The sequence below is a fragment of the Bos indicus genome, chromosome 10 (genome assembly GCF_029378745.1).
Source record: "Bos indicus isolate NIAB-ARS_2022 breed Sahiwal x Tharparkar chromosome 10, NIAB-ARS_B.indTharparkar_mat_pri_1.0, whole genome shotgun sequence".
Taxonomy (NCBI): Eukaryota; Metazoa; Chordata; class Mammalia; order Artiodactyla; family Bovidae; genus Bos; species Bos indicus.
The window spans coordinates 59,541,775-59,559,612 of NC_091769.1; the positions used below are offsets into that span (position 1 = coordinate 59,541,775).

General features: G+C 35.3%; 1 protein-coding gene across 4 annotated transcripts in view; it reads left to right on the plus strand.

Annotated features, from left to right (window-relative positions):
* TRPM7 (transient receptor potential cation channel subfamily M member 7) overlaps positions 1-17,838 on the plus strand; it is a 116,602-nt gene that overhangs the window by 61,164 nt on the left and 37,600 nt on the right. For all 4 annotated transcript variants that reach the window (XR_011568896.1, XR_011568897.1, XM_019968844.2 and 1 more), the window contains exons 20-24: positions 5,965-6,093; positions 7,699-7,977; positions 12,298-12,472; positions 15,935-16,061; positions 17,130-17,314. Coding sequence is in view for 2 of the 4 variants with exons in the window: in XM_019968844.2 (XP_019824403.2) it covers positions 5,965-6,093; positions 7,699-7,977; positions 12,298-12,472; positions 15,935-16,061; positions 17,130-17,314 (895 nt within the window). In the remaining 2 variants the exon portion in view is untranslated. The remainder of the gene's footprint in view (positions 1-5,964; positions 6,094-7,698; positions 7,978-12,297; positions 12,473-15,934; positions 16,062-17,129; positions 17,315-17,838) is intronic.

The following is a 17,838-nucleotide window of genomic DNA, read 5'->3' on the forward strand; positions in this document are numbered from 1 at the left end:
TCCTACTATGTTTTTTTTCCTACTTTTCTATGAATTTTGTTATTCTTTGTGAGCCAGTTAAAGGCTTTGCGACATTCTATACATTGGTGAGGTTTCTTCCAGTATGAATTCTTTGATGCTGAGTAAGATATGGATTTAAGTCTGAATTTGGTAATAAGGAGTTCATGATCTGAGCCACAGTCAGCTCCTGGTCTTATTTTTGTTGACTGTATAGAGCTTCTCCATCTTTGGCTGCAAAGAATATAATCAAACTGATTTTGGTGTTGACCATCTGGTGATGTCCATGTGTAGAGTCTTCTCTTGTGTTATTGGAAGAGGGTGTTTGCTATGACCAGTGCATTTTCTTGGCAAAACTCTATTAGTCTTTGCCCTGCTTCATTCCGTATTCCAAGGCCAAATGTGCCTGTTACTCCAGGTGTTTCTTGACTTCCTACTTTTGCATTCCAGTCCCCTATAAAGAAAAGGACATCTTTTTTGGGTGTTAGTTCTAAAAGGTCTTGTAGGTCTTCATAGAACCGTTCAACTTCAGCTTCTTCAGTGTTACTGGTTGGGACATAGACTTGGATTGCTGTGATATTGAATGGTTTGCCTTGGAAACGAACAGAGATCATTCTGTCATTTTTGAGATTGCATCCAAGTACTGCATTTCAGACTCTTCTGTTGACCATGATGGCTACTCCATTTCTTCTGAGGGATTCCTGCCCGCAGTAGTAGCTATAATGGTCATCTTAGTTAAATTCACCCATTCCAGTCCATTTTAGTTTGCTGATTCCTAGAATGTCAACATTCACTCTTGCCATCACTTCCAATTTGCCTTGATTCATGGACTTGACATTCCAGGTTCCTATGCAATATTGCTCTTTACAGCATCGAGTAGGGAAAACCACTAGACCATTCAGGTATGACCTAAATCAAATCCCTTATGATTATACAGTGGAAGTGAGAAATAGATTTAAGGGCCTAGATCTAATAGATAGAGTGCCTGATGAACTATGGAGTGAGGTTCATGACATTGTACAGGAGACAGGGATCAAGACCATCCCCGTGGAAAAGAAATGCAAAAAAGCAAAATGGCTGTCTGGGGAGGCCTTACAAATAGCTGTGAAAAGAAGAGAAGCAAAAAGCAAAGGAGAAAAGGAAAGATACAAGCATCTAAATGCAGAGTTCCAAAGAAAAGCAAGAAGAAATAAGAAAGCCTTCCTCAGTGATCAGTGCAAAGAAATAGAGGAAAACAACAGAATGGGAAAGACTAGAGATCTCTTCAAGAAAATTACAGATACCAAGGGAACATTTCATGCAAAGATGGGCACAATAAAGGACAGAAATGGTATGGACCTAACAGAAGCAGAAGGTATTAAGAAGAGGTGGCAAGAATGCACAGAAGAACTGTACAAAAAAGATCTTCACGACCCAGATAATCACGATGGTGTGATCACTGACCTAGAGCCAGACATCCTGGAATGTGAAGTCAAGTGGGCCTTAGAAAGCATCACTACGAACAAAGCTAGTGGAGGTGATAGAATTCCAGTTGAGCTATTTCAAATCCTGAAAGATGATGCTGTGAAAGTGCTGCACTCAATATGCCAGCAAATTTGGGAAACTCAGCAGTGGTCACAGGACTGGAAAAGGTCAGTTTTCATTCCAATCCCAAAGAAAGGCAATGCCAAAGAATGCTCAAACTACCGCACAATTGCACTCATCTCACATGCTAGTAAAGTAATGCTCAAAATTCTCCAAGCCAGGCTTCAGCAGTACGTGAACTGTGAACTTCTTGATGTTCAAGCTGGTTTTAGAAAAGGCAGAGGAACCAGAGATCAAATTGCCAACATCCGCTGGATCATGGAAAAAGCAAGAGTTCCAGAAAAACATCTATTTCTGCTTTATTAACTATGCCAAAGCCTTTGACTGTGTAGATCACAATAAACTGTGGAAAATTCTGAAAGAGATGGGAATACCAGACCACCTGACCTGCCTCTTGAGAAGCCTACATGCAGGTCAGGAAGCAACAGTTAGAACTGGACATGGAACAACAGACTGGTTCCAAATAGGAAAAGGAGTACGTCGAGGCTGTATATTGTCACCCTGCTTTTTTAACTTATATACAGAGTAGTACATCATGAGAAACACTGGACTGGAAGAAAGACAAGCTGGAATCAAGATTGCCGGGAGAAATATCAATAATGTCAGATATGCAGATGACACCACCCTTATGGCAGAAAGTGAAGAGGAACTAAAAAGCCTCTTGATGAAAGTGAAAGAGGAGAGTGAAAAAGTTGGCTTAAAGCTCAACATTCAGAAAACTAAGATCATGGCATCCGGTCCCATCACTTCATGGGAAATAGATGGGGAAACAGTGGAAACAGTGTCAGACTTTATTTTTGTGGGCTCCAAAATCACTGCAGATGGTGACTGCAGCCATGAAATTAAAAGACACTTACTCCTTGGAAGCAAAGTTAGATAGCATATTCCCAACCTAGATAGTATATTCAAAAACAGAGACATTACTTTGCCAACAAAGGTCCGTCTAGTCAAGGCTGTGGTTTCTCCAGTGGTCATTTATGGATGTGAGAGTTGGACTGTGAAGAAGGCTGAGCGCTGAAGAATTGATGCTTTTGAACTGTGGTGTTGGAGAAGACTCTTGAGAGTCCCTTGGACTGCAAGGAGAGCCAACCAGTCCATTCTAAAGGAGATCAGCCCTGGGATTTCTTGGGAAGGAATGATGCTAAAGCTGAAACTCCAGTACTTGGCCACCTCATGCGAAGAGTTGACTCATTGGAAAAGACTCAGATGCTGGGAAGGATTGGGGGCAGGAGGAGAAGGGGACGACAGAGGATGAGATGGCTGGATGGCATCACCGATTCGATGGACGTGAGTTTGAGTGAACTCCGGGAGACGGTGATGGACAGGGAGGCCTGGCGTGCTGGGATTCATGGGATCGCAAAGAGTCGGACACAACTGAGCGACTGAACTGAACTAAAGATATGGATGCTGATCAAAGACTCTGCAACATTCTGTACTTGATAAAGCTGTGCAATATGAATTATCTGATACTGCTTAAGATTTAAGCACTGTGTAGAGGCTTTGCGACATTCTTTACATGTGTATGGTTTCTCCCCAGTGTGAATTATCTGATGTCTGGTAAGTTTTGAGCACCATATAAAGGCTTTACCACATTCTTTACATTTATAAAGTTTTCCTCTAGTGTGAATTTTCCTGTGTCTACTTAGATTTTTTTAAAGACTTTCCCAGATTTATTACACTTGTAATGTTCCTCTGTAGTATGAACGATTGATTAAAACCCTTATCACATTCACTACATTTGTAAGTCTTTTCTCCATATGAATCCTCTTATATGTAGTAATATTGAGCTTTGATAAAAGACATTTTTTTATTTATTACTTTTAGAATGGTTTTCTGAAAATTCAGTGCCCTGATTCATAAGATTTGAGTCTTGGTCAAAGTTATTGTCTGATTTATTGCAAGGATTGCTTGTCATTCCATTATAAATGCTGTTGTAGTTATTGAATAACAGAGCTCTTGCTTAAGATCTTACACAATTTATTGCAGTTTAAATTTACAAGGTGACAGCTTTCATGTTTTCCCAGCAGCATTTTTTTGAAACAGATCTTCCACACCTACATTTTTGGTCATCAGAACCTGGGTGTCATAATAAGACAAAGCTTGGTATGTGGGCTGTTGTCTCTATTCTCTTCACATCCTAGAGATCCTTCTTTTGTGCACAAAAGGTGACCACATGTCTGGCTGACAGTAAGACCCAAGGAGACCAGGTCCCAGTAGTTCTCTAACATCACGTTCCTGTGTAATTCCCAGTGATTTTGATCCAGGCATTGCCACTCCCCTTGAGAGAAATCAGTGGCCATATCCTAAACATCCACAGTCCCTGAGAGGCTGCCATTTCCTCCTCTTCTTCCTGCTGCTGTGTGCTGTGTTCTTGTTGGTATCATGGTGAGGAATCACACCAGCATCTTAGAGCACACCTTCCCAGGTGTGTGCACTTCTCCCTCTCTGGCTCCTGTCACACCCACAAGCCAGGCTGTCAAAGCTGACTTTGAAATGCTGAAAGGGCCAGCCTCTCCGAGTGTCCTTTGTCTCAGGAGAGATTCAGGAGTTTGGGTTTTGGGGGGTGTGAACCAAGCATGGCCCTGCAATAAACCTTTCTCTGCTCCAGATTCTCCTGTTTAGGTACTGTTTGGCTGGGAATGTGGCTGCAATGGATACCACTCTACTCAGTTGGGGGCACCCTCTCCAGGACTCCTACCTGCCTTGGGGTGGGGCAATGCATTCTACTCCCAGCTGTTCCCTCCAAGGAGGGCCCCCCACCACCGAGTCACTGAGGGTGGAGCAGCCCTGCCCCTACCACCCAGAATGGAGCCCAGGTCTCCTTGGAGCCAACAAAATGTTTAAAGGATAGGCTTTAAGGGTACTTTTGATTGAGTCCATACTAATCTTGATACAGAACTTATGATACACAAATATAATTTCCTTGTGCTTTGGGACTTTGTAGATAATATTACAATTTTAGAAGTAAACCTTTTTAAAGTATTAGTTGATGGTGATACAAGTAATCTAGATCATTCATACAGTTTTATTTTTCAGTGGTATAATAGCTTATTTCTTTAACTGTAGTACACGTTTGGTTATCTGTCACATAATTGGTTTTTTCCTTGCCAGTGGAAAGACAGATTTTACTACCAGCTTAAAGAGCATACATGTCAATAGATTAATGGATTCTATCTGAGAAACATGAGATGGGTTACTTTTATCCAGGGGCTGAGTGACTTAAGTTTTTACTCCTCTTACCAAGAAAAATTTTCAGTTGTTTTTAATTTTGTTGTCATGTTTGTTGTGTTTCATTTTCATCGCTGTCAGGCTTTTCTTGAGTTGCCAAAGTAGGCAAATGGTTTTATGCTGAGATGAACATTTGAGAATTTGTTTCTTTGATCATTGCTTTCTCACCCACACACAGGCCCATTAATCTAAGAATAATTCTATACATTTCCTTCTCAGTATGAAGATTTTCTTGCTTGATCTTGTTCTGGTATTAAAATTACAAATCTGGATTATCTAATATAATCCCCAAATTCTTTCTCCACTAATGGAAATAACATAGGTTTCATATGTTTGCATTTGTATGAATGACTAAAAGTGGACAATTCATGGGACTATAGGAATTTCTTTTTTTCTTTCTTATTGCATTGTACTTCCCTTCCCTGCCATAGCTTAAATCAAAGATATGACTTACTTTAAGACTTGTAGATGAGCTACAAGTGATGAGCTACAGTGATGAGCTAAAGTGATGAGCTACAGTTGTTCAGGGGTCAAAGAATTTGGGTTTTTCTCTGAAATGAATTGATTCTTCAGAAGTTATTTTACATTGTTCCTTATTATCTCCTTATAATTTTTCTTGTTAAGAGTCTGAAAGGTGGGATGTTCTTTTACCTAGGAAGAATGTTTTTCATTTTTGTTTCCATTTCTTGGGATTCAGCCTCAGTGACCAGGAGCTAAGAAAATACCAGTTGTCTTTCTTAGGAGTACTACTTGGTTGGAAGAAGGAGGAGCTAGGTAGTATGCATTTCTGAATGATGGTGATGAAATTCTATAGTAAGTTTAAAATGTTATGGTACTTTAGGTATAAGTGAAATTATGTGGACTATACTGAGAACATAAAGCTGGTATTATAAGATTCTTCCTGTGGGAAGTACTAAAAAGTTAACTAAAGTCTAGAATAATACATTTATACCTTGGGGGCCATTTATAAATGACTGGTTGATAAATGGAAAAAGAGTTAACCTCTGAAACTTTTCTAATGGTTAAAGCTGGGAGATACTTCACAGGGACTAGTTTAGTCTCTTTTTGTGTGTATGTTTAGAAATTTTCATAGTAAATTACATTTTATAATCAATTTTATTCATATCTTGTTTTTTTGTTTTGTTTTTTTACTAGTTGGCATACTTAGGATTTCTGATGCTTTATACATTTGTGGTTCTTGTACAAATGGAACGATTACCTTCAGTTCAAGAATGGATTGTTATTGCTTATATTTTTACCTATGCTATTGAGAAAGTCCGTGAGGTATGTCTTTAGTTTTTCCTACCAGTAACTTAGTTTGTAATTAGAGGGTGTTTTGTTTGTTTCAGTTATGTGTATGGGTATGTGTAGGTGTTATTCATAATTTCAGTAGGTGATGATATTATTAAAGTGTAGAATGTTTGGTTCTGCTATTCTAAAAGTGATGACCAAAGAATAGAGATTAGTGTGTTGTTAACTTTGTCCTAATTACAAAGATAGTGATTGTCTCAAAAAGTAGATTAGATTTTTATTTCCTCAACATTCATATTTATGATCTTTGCCACTCTCAAAGAATTTTAAATATACTAGCTAATCAGTTAGGTAAGTTATAAGTAGTTTCTTATTGTACACTCCTCTAAAGCATCTTGTGGACTTCCCAGGTGGCTTAGTGGTAAAGAATTCTCCTGCCAGTGTGGAGTTGGGAAGATTCCCTGGAGTAGGAAATGGTAGCCTACTCGAGTATTCTTGCCTGGAAAATTCCATGGACAGAGGAGAGTCGTGGGCTACACAGCCCATGGAGTCACAAAGAGTCAGTCTGAGCGACTGAGCAAAGTGTACTATATTGCCCATTGAATTGTCATTTAGATTTAGATCCCTGTGTCTATCAGAGTTTTCAGTGTAAAATTGTAAATTTTCTAATACCCTGACTTCGGGGGAAAAAAAGTTTTAAAAATCTTTTTACAATTTTCTGTTTAAAATGATACCTATATATATGTTGTTTTATAACATACTTATTTAAATACATCAGAATTATTTCATGTCTCTGTGCTTTACATTTAGAGAATACATGAAATTGCAAAAATAGAAGGCATTGTACTTCTCTCCCACTTAAGTATTGTAGGATTTTATCTTATTAAATAACTTACTATGCATTTTAAATTCTTTCGAGTGCCATGGCCACTATATTTATGAAATCTATTGTTTTACTAATATGTTTAAAGAAATTAAGTTGTTAAATGGTAAAAGCAAGTTGCAAAGAATTCTTTTAAATGTATATTCATAAAACAGCTCTGCAAGAATTCATTAGATAATAATAAAAGTGGTTGCCTCTATAGTCGGAAGGGGAATCAGTTGACTAGTGGAGAAGAATGGGAGACTTTTCAATATTTATGATTCACTATGATTTTGAAGCTGTAAATGTACTACCATTTCCCACATAAAAAATTTTTTTTTCATTTTATATCAAAGAGAAGAGCTAAGTATAGCATTTTAAACCATTGAGTTGTTTACTTTCTGCAAATAAGGCACTTTTGGAAGATCCTGCTTGAATGTCCTGGTGTTGTTTCAGTGAAAAATAAAACAACTTTTCAAAAGTATCTCACATTCCAAGCCTAGGGATCTTTGTTCTAATCCAGAATTTACAGCGTCTTAATTGGATGATCTTGGTTGAACAGGTTATTTATTTGTGGGTCTTTTTCCCCCCACACACAGAAAATGAGGATAAGAACTGTGTCTCTGATATCTTACTGAATTGTTTTGGTGATCAAATACCAAGACAGTCAAAAATACTTTGAAATATTAAAAGATATATAAAATTTTATTGTGCTGTTATAACTGAATTCTGTTTTAATAGGAAGAAATTGATTATTATTATTTTTTAACCTTTAGATTTTTATGTCTGAAGCTGGAAAAATAAGCCAGAAGATTAAAGTGTGGTTTAGTGATTACTTCAATATCAGTGATACAATTGCCATAATTTCTTTCTTCATTGGATTTGGACTAAGATTTGGAGCAAAATGGAACTTTGAGAATGCATATGATAATCATGTTTTTGTGGCTGGAAGATTAATTTACTGTCTTAACATAATATTTTGGTATGTGCGTTTGCTAGATTTTCTAGCTGTAAATCAACAGGCAGGACCTTATGTAATGATGATTGGAAAAATGGTAAGTTGGGAGGTGTCTGATAATACTTGTGGGTTTATTGGTATTTTTTTCTTAGAATCATAAAAATGTTGCTAATACAGTTTTACTTGAATCAGAGAATAGATAGTTCATGTTTATTTGCCTCATATTCGAAATAAACCATTTCTTAGGATGTTAACTTTTGAAGAAACTGTTTAATAGGATAAGGTTACAAAATCTTACTTGTTTTATCTTGAAATACTTTAATTTTTAAATGCTACTTTTAAATGTTAGGACTGTTTGAAAAAAATAGACATTTGCCAGGTCTAATCTGTGAATTTCTTTTCATCTTTCCTGCCACCACACTAATCCAATCTGTCATCATCTGGTAGCAGCAATAGTCTAGTAATCTGTTTATTCATAAGCAGTCTGGCCTGTCTTCAATCTATATAATAGCTAGAGTAATATTTCAAAATGCCAATCTGAACATGTTACTTCTCATTCTTAAAAAAATGTTTTTTTTGATGGTTTTCCATTACTCCTAGAATCAGTGTACTTAATGAAACACATAAGCTCTGCCCAGTTTGACTGTTGGTTTCCTTCCTTTCTTCCTATCTCTCTCCCCTCCTTCGCTCCCTTTAAATTTTGAAATAATTACAGATTTACATGCAGTTGTAAGAAATAAGAGCAATTGTGTGTACTCTTTTGTTTCCACCAGTAGTAACATCTCCTTGCTTTCTTTCTGAACCTTACTTACCCTTACGTTTTTGACCTCTTTCCTGTGCTCTAGTCACACGTGCCTTTGTCATTTTTCTTTAACAGAGCCCCTACCAGAGAACCAAGAATAGCTCTTTTTTTTTTTTTTCCTGTGTAAAATGGTCATACTCATCTACACTCATATCCTTAGGATTTTTGAGTAATTAGTTTTGTTCTTCAGATCTTGACTCTTAACATGATTTTTTTTCAGAGAGAATTTTTTGTCTTTTTCAACTGGATGAAGTTTATTATCTGTATAATTTTATGGCACCCATGTTCTTCCTTTTAGAATATTTATCTGTGTCTAACTTTATTTTAAACTACATTTTTATTGGGTTATTTACATTCTCCTCTAGACTTTAAATTCATTGGAGTAGGAACTTTGGTGTTGATCTATAGTGCTTATCATAGTCCCTGTCACATAGAATCTCCTTACTAAATATTTGTTGTTTGGATGGATAAAGCCATTTCAAGTAGTAAAAAAACAATGTAAAAATAGTGAACATTAATTGTACTTTAAAAGGTTGGTTCTTAAGATTTTTTTCTCTGATTTTTATATCCTTAACAGATTATGCATTTAAAAAACAGTAAAAATTCAACAAGTAGTTTTTAGTGTTCATTATATTCTCACTGCTATGCAAGACAGTGCAAAGGTATTAGGGATATTGTCCCTGAACTTTGTGAAATCACATTTTTCTTTTTTGACTTTATGAGTCCTGTCATTATTTTTAACAGTTACATAATCTAGCTTGAGGGGCCTGTCCTACATAAGGGATTTTAGGAAATATGAGATATTAGTAAACTATCAATGTGGTTGATTGATTAAGTTAATGAGTAGGGGATATAGGGATTCATGGAAAAAGAAAAGTCTATAGAGGTTTTTCTTATAAAGCAATGAAATGTGAACTAATCTTCGAAAGCTTGAGATAGATGGGAATAAAAAGGAGCAGCCTGTCTGGAACTTCTTTTATGATAAGGTACAGTTTGTTAGCACATTGGATAGAAGAGAGGGCATAGCTTCGAGTATATAGAACATTGAAAAGTAGGACTTTAGAGAAGAAAAATACAGGGAAACCATTGAAGAATTTTCCCCCTAAATTTTGATTTTTCTTTACCATAAAAGAAGTACGGTGACACTTTTCTGTCTTTCCTTATCATTTTGAAGTTACTTTTCAGTGTGTGGATTTGAAAGCAGGTAAGTCAGGTTGTTATGATGATTTTTAACCAGAGGGTCAGTCTGAAAAAGTCTTGCAAGGATTATGTGCAACTCCAATTCACCGCACTAATCTTGTCCCTTTAAACAAATACCGTCATGGTTTATATCTTTAGATAACTCTTTCTTCCTCTCTTTACTGATCCAGACTATTTTTAAAGTTTATAACCAGAACGTCTAATCTTTTCCTGATATAATATGCCCACTATTTTGCTCTTTCTCATAGGCTTAACCAACTGGCAGATTCTGTTTTTTAAATATAGATGTCAGATTTAATGTGCAATCTTTATGCATTGAACTGAAAAAATCTAAAATGTATTGGGCCTACTCCTGCCATAAATAGCTTTCAGATTTTAGGGTATAAACTTTGTTATGCTTCTGTTGCTTTTGTGAAAGTAACTTCTTTCCTTGTTCTAAAATTACTATTCAAAATTTTAGCAAGAGCAGACAGACTACCCTCCAGAGATATTCAGTGTTAACAATTTGAAGTAAACCTTTCCATTCTTCAGGAGATATATAGGGAAAAAAAGACGTGTATATGAATACATGTGTTTATTTGTGTTAAATTTCACAAATGGGCTTATATATTATGCTTTTTCTCAATTCTTTTAAAATATCTACCCCTTTATAAAAATCTGTTCCTAGAATTTTTGAAACCCTTTTCCTTAATCTTGGAAGATTGGTTTTCTATATTAAATTTATCTTCTAAGTGACCCTTCTAAGTAATCCAATACAGGATTACCTGCATTGCTTTAAATTATGAAAACAGAATTTTTACAGTTTTTGAATATAAAGTTTTATTATTATATTTGCTTTTTCACACTATACTTTTTCCCTCTAGGAGAGTGTATCCAGCTCTCCCCAGTTAAAAATTACTAGTTTACTATTTGTTACATTAAAGGAGTACTTACTATTCATCATTTTGCATTATTTCATGAAGTAGTGGTATTTCCAGGAAAAGCAGGGGAATTAAGATTGTCAAATAGGCTTTACATGAACAGGTATGAAGTTCTGAGACCTCTGAATCATCAGCCAATACACCTTGTATAATTTTAGGATATTTCAGGTTTGGGTTTTGATCTGGGCATTTTCTTTAATTACAGATATATATTTGGGTTTCAAATTATAGCGACTGCCATGAATAATGTTTTGATGAATTATTTGCCTTTTAAAATCTTTTATCCCAAGATTTTGTTTATTGAATGCATACATTCTCTTAGTAGTGCTCTTAAATTGTCAACTAAGATATTATTTAACTATTTTATAAGTAAAAAAACTGCATCTTGGGAGAGTGTATTAGGATTCTTTGATTGCAAGTTACAGAGACCCTGACTTAATTTTAAAAGGAAATTTATTAGCAGATCTAACAATTTTAAAGCTAAAGGATCAAGACAAAATGATTATATTTAAGTAAATGTTTTATAATTTCTCCATCTATTCTAGATTTACTGTCCTCTTTACTTTTCACAGTCTCACCTTTCATTTCTACTTTCACTGTATACTTGTTCAAAACATATATGAAAATGTTATAATAACTTACTTTAGGTTGATTTATTACTGCAATTATTTTTAGTTCATAGTAGATTAAAATACAGACTTATTATACATGTAGTCTCTTGAATGGGATTTTCCCCTTATTTTCTGTGGATGAATACTACTACATATTGCTAGAGTGAGACTACATTCACTTTTTTATATGTAATTGCTGAATACATGTATATATAATAAGTGGATAGAAATTAAAGTTTTCTTATTACATTTCACTTAATTATTTGAATTCCTGAGTAATGATGTCAAAATTCACATTGTGATTTAGCAGTAAAAATTGTTTTTTAATGATTTATTGTGTGATAGCTCAGTTAGGCTCTTTTTAATTTTGTTGAAATTAAATAGTTGCAAACCATCTGACTTGCAAAAGGGTTTTTTAACCAGATATGGGGATCAGTTCTTTTTTAGACACACATACTGATAATTCAGTTTGTTGTTGTATTTACCTCTTAGAAGGTTTCACAGCCCAGGAGACAAAGCACCATGATAGAGTTCAGGATGGAAGAACATTCACGGAAATTGATTCCTTGCATCTGCCCCTTATGTCTATACTTCTTTAAAAGGCTTCATGGACATGAGATAGGCAGACTCTGGTTTCAGCCTGTGTTATGGTTCAGTATATAGAAGATGCCTATGAGTTGCCTGATGTCACAGATCAGTTTTTATATAATTTCCTTTATGTTCAGGCTTATATAGTGATGAGATTTCCTGAATGTTACTGCTAGGAATAAAAAGAAACTCAAAGATTCAAACTATCTATTGGAATGTTAGAAACTTTTTTAAGATGAAGAATTATCTGTGTGTATAAATCCCCATGTATTTTAACAGTGTTCATTTTTTAACAGGTGGCCAATATGTTCTACATTGTAGTGATTATGGCTCTTGTATTACTTAGTTTTGGTGTTCCCAGAAAGGCAATACTTTATCCTCGTGAAGCACCATCTTGGACTCTTGCTAAAGATATAGTTTTTCATCCATACTGGATGATTTTTGGTGAAGTTTATGCCTATGAAATTGATGGTAAGGATTTAATGTGTATGAATTTATCTTATGTTAAAGTCAGAATTGCATTTTAATAATACTGTGTATTTGCAAAAATTAAGGTGTTACAACCTTAGCCTTCTCACAATATATTAATCTCAGAAGAAACATAAACATTAATTGAAAAAAGTATTTCAGATTTTTTTTTTTAGTTGCAAATAATGGAATTTAGCCTAAACTGGCTTACACAGTAAGGACATATATTAATTCACATAACAGAAAGTGCTAGAGTGTCTTTGTGATGGGTTACCTGATAGCTAAGGACACCTGTTCTTTTTCATCCCAGTGCTCTGTAATCAGTGTCTGATTCAAAAAGGGTTTCCTTTACAATTTTAAGACTCTCTAATTAGTGGCGGGAGGAAAGAGACACTGTTTTCCATAGTTCTTTCCAGAGGAAAATGTCTCATATCCAAGATGCTCCCTATTGAACCTGTATTTTTATCTCATTAGCTCAAATTGGCTTCAGGTTACCTATGTCTAAACAAGGCAAGCATAATGGAATTGATTAGTTGATTGTATCAATCAGTATATACTATTGAATTTTAAAATTCACCTTTCAATACATTCTCTGCATAAGGTTATTCTGTTCTTTTAAAGAGGCAAGTGGACCTTAGGAAGCATTACTATGAACAAAGCTAGTGAAGGTGATGAAATTCCAGCTGAGCTATTTCAAATCTAAAAGATGATGCTCTTAAAGTGCTGCACTCAATATGCCAGCAAATTTGGAAAACTCAGCAGTGGCCACAAGACTGGAAAAGATCAGTTTTCATTCCAGTCCCAAAGATGGGCAAGGCCAAAGAAAGTTCAAAATACCACACAGTTGCACTTATGTCATGCTTGCAAGGTAATGCTCAAATCCTTCAAGCTCGGCTTCAACAGTATGTGAACCAAGAACTTGCAGATGTACAAGCTGCATTTAGAAAAGGCAGAGGAACTAGAAATCAAATTGCCAACATCTGTTGGGTCATAGAAAAAGCAACAGAATTCCAGAAAAACATCTTGTTTCATTGACCATGCTAAAGTCTTTGACTCTGTGGATCACAACAAAATGAAAAATTCTTAAAGAGATGGGAATACCAGACCACTTTACCTGCCTCCTGAGAAGTCTGTATGCAGGTCAAGAAGCAACAGTTAGAACTGGACATGGAACAATGTACTGGTTCAAGATTGGGAAAGGAATACATCAAGGCTGTATATTGTCACCCAGCTTATTTAACTTATATGCAGAGTACATCATGCGAAATGCTGGGCTGGATGAAGCAAAAGCTGTAATCAAGATTGCTGGGAGAAATATCAATAACCTCAGATATGCAGATGACACCACCCTAATGACAGAAAGCTAAAAGGAACTAAAGAACCTCTTGATGAGGGTGAAAGAGAAGAATGAAAAAGCTGGCTTAATACTCAACACTCAAAAAACTAAGATCAGGGTATCTGGTCCCATCACTTCATGGCAAATACATGGAGAAACAATGGAAACAGTGACAGACTTTATTTTCTTGGGCTCCAAAATCTCTGCAGACGGTGACTGCAGCCATGAAATTAAAAGATGCTTGCTTCTTGAAGGAAAAGCTATAATGAACCTAGACAGCGAATTGAAAAGCAGAAACATCACTTTGCAGAGAAAGGTTAAAGGTCTGTGTAGTTAAAGCTCTCGTTTTTCCAGTACTGATGTACAGGTATGAGAGTTGGACCCTAAGGAAGGCTGAGCGCTGAAGAATTGATGCTTTCAAATTGTGGTGTTGGGGAAGACTCTTGAGAGTCCCTTGGTCAGCAAGGAGATCGAACCAGTCAATTCTAAAGGAAATCAACCCTGAATATTCATTGAAAGGAGTGGTACTGAAGCTGACACTCCAATACTTTGGCCACCTGATGTGAAAAGCTGACTCATTGTAAAAGACCCTGATACTGGGAAAGTTTAAGGGCAGGAGGAAAAGGGGGTTACAGGATGAGATGGTTGGATGGCATCACTGACTCAGTGGGCTTGAGTTTGAGCAACTCCAGGAGGTAGTGAAGGTCAGGGAAGCCTGGCATGCTGCAGTCCCTGGTTTTGCAAAGAGTCAGACACAACTGAGCAGCTGAATGAGAAGACAACTTGAGAACATAGATGATAATGCAAACTTTCACGGATGTTCTTCTGACCTCCACATTGAGTTACAGAATCTTATTTTTGTTAGTTTGCTTGTGTTCTGTCTTGCTCTTTCTCTTCCGTCTTACTTTACTCCTCCCTCTCCCTATTCCTGTGTTGTTCTTTACCCACCTATTTATAGGTGATTGGAACAGGGGATGGTAACATAGTGGTCACCAGTTGTTACCAGATGTTGATTAAAACAGATTTTACCAGCCTGGTAAAATTTTGTGTTTAATGGTTTCCTTTTTGGTTTCTTTTCCAGGTTTTTATTGTCTGTTCTTTTTCTGATGTGGTTCTAGTTTAGTTATAAAGCATTAGATAAAGTTTTTTAGTCTCCTGCATTCTCTTTCTTGGGTATTTGCTTCATCAAACTAATCCAAATAGAATAGAAATAGTTTGGAAAATTTTTTTAAGAGTGAAAGGACTATATGCATCAGTTTGCCCATAAAACCATTTATTTGAAAGGAATGATACAGCCATGATGAGAATTTCAGTGGTGTATATTTTTAAAATGCATACAAGCACTTCCCTGGCAGTCCAGTTAAGACAGCCCTTCCACTGCAGAAGGGATAGGTTCGATCCTTGGTCAGGAAGCTAAGATCCTGCATGCTGCAAGATGAGGCCAAATTAAGTAAAATGCTTAGACAGTACCAGGTGCTAAGTGTATTATAAATATTTGTATAAAACTTGTCACTAATTGATGATTATTTAATTTTAATCCTTGCCATACTTGAATTTATTTTATCTTATTCCTCATAACTCTCTGGTGGGTATTAAAGCTCTTCCCTTCCTTAATCCAGGTATGTTATAGCTTCAGAAACATTCCAGGTGGAGGCAATAAAAAGCAAGGAATTAAAATCTAATCATTGTGTATTTGGGAGACCCTTTAACCATTCCTTCAACCCTGTTTTGTGGCATTATAAACTAAACTCAGTAGTCTACATGTTTGTAAATGTACCATGAGTTTATCATACTCTTTTATGGTTCAGTTATTTTTCTTATAGAATGTGTGGCTGAATCTCAGAATTTTATTCTCCTTAATGTTCCTCTGGCTAAACCCTACCTTGAAGGGTAGACATAATATGGAAATACACTTCCTTGTGTGGAATAGAGTGGTAAAATTGTACCTGCGTCCCTCACAAAATTCTTCTGTGTTTATATGGCTGCCTGCCCAGAAACTTTTGCTAGAATCTGTGAAACAGATTTATACTTAATCAAAACTTCCTTCAAACAAATATAATCTAATACTGACTAGAAGCAGTTAACTGCTAAATTACTGTGTTTTAATTCTTTTTTCTTTGTCTCTAAAGTTTGTGCAAATGATTCCAGTATCTCTCATATCTGTGGCCCTGGGACATGGTTGACTCCATTTCTTCAAGCAGTCTACCTCTTTGTACAGTATATCATTATGGTCAATCTTCTCATTGCATTTTTCAAGTAAGAATTTTACTCAGCTGCTTATTGTAATGAGATCATTTAATATACAGTTTTCTTTTTGAAGGAACTATACAAAATTTTAAATATGATTATATTGAGGCTTAAGCTACTAAGAATTATTTCTGACAAATATAAATAAAGCATGCTTTTTCAAAATCACATCAGCTCTAAGTTTGAGACGCTACCTTTCAGCATTCCATTCTTTTATAAATTTAATATTTATTTGGGATTTATTACTCAATGGTCAGAGAACACATGTACAGTATACAAAACAGAAAGGCAAATAGAAAATTCGTAAGTAATCCCATTCTTAATATTTTGATGTACATCTTTATCTTTTATGAACATATATGAACCATTTTTTTCCTTCAAAAACAATGTTCTTATAGTTTTGTGTACTGTTTTTAAATAAGCAGAACATGAATTTTTCCTACATTAATAAATACTCCTCTCCAGTTTTTTAATGTCTGGCTAGTATTCCATGATACAGATCATGAGTTTTAAGCTAGTATGTTTTATTGCTGCATTTGATTATTTATAATTTTTTCTTCCCCAAGACCACATTGTGGTTAAATTTTTGATCAGTCCTTATGTATTTTCTTAGAGTGTTTTCCTGAAAGTAGAACTATTCAGTATATTTATATTTGGGGCTTCTTGCACGTAAGTCAAAATCTGCCTGTTTCCCCAAATCTGTGCTAATAGGAGGTGTTATCTTTTTGATGGTTGCTTATTTTTTATAGCACATAAGAGTCTTATTTTTATTTGCAGTTAGTGTGTTACTTCAGATTGAATATTTTCTTTTGTTTTTGTCATTTATATACCATTTTAAAAGCTTAAAATCATATTTTCTGCCTATTTTATGTTGGTTTGTAATTAAGACCCTCAACAATATCAATATGTTTATGTTTTTGCTGCGTATGTTTTTTCCAGTTTCTCATTTGCCTTTTAGTCTTTTTTATATTGGGATACTTCTTTGAATCCTTGTTTAGAACATAATTACAGTAAAATTTTAGTACTTCAGACTTTAAAATGTGCTTATCTAAGTTTGTTTATTCTTTGTTATTTAAGCAATGTGTATTTGCAAGTGAAGGCAATTTCCAATATTGTATGGAAGTACCAACGTTATCATTTCATTATGGCTTATCATGAGAAACCAGTTCTGCCTCCACCACTTATCATTCTCAGCCATATAGTTTCTCTTTTTTGCTGCATATGTAAAAGAAGAAAAAAAGATAAGACTTCAGATGGACCAAGTAAGTAAAGTATATTAAGGCAAATGTTTTTATCACATGCCAGTATTATACTGAAAGATAAATATTGATTTTAGTCAGAAGACTTAATTGGTTAATGTTATTGTAAAGGCTTTTGGATTTGCCTAAGCATAAAGTATTTTTAAGTGCAATATGGTTATCTTTAAAAGTAAATTTAGTATTAAACTTGCTTTTTGATATGGCATCTCAATTTAGTTTTCTTAAAATGCTAATATAAACCATAACACTTGCTGTTTTACAAACCATTTTGACTGCTACATAAAGAATAACACTTTTAGTATATTTTGTAGACTACATGATACAAAGTCAAACTCTGCCTAAAATTTTACAGTGACTTTTTGTTCTACCAATTCAGTGTTTAAATTCTTCTACCTGAGGGAGAGGTGAGGGAGAGGTGAGAAAGACAGATGAGAAAGGGTGTTTCACAGGAAAAGGAAATTAGAAAAGGGGGAAATACCATTTTCTGCTGACATCACACTGTGAGTGAAGAAAGAAGTAGAAATGAC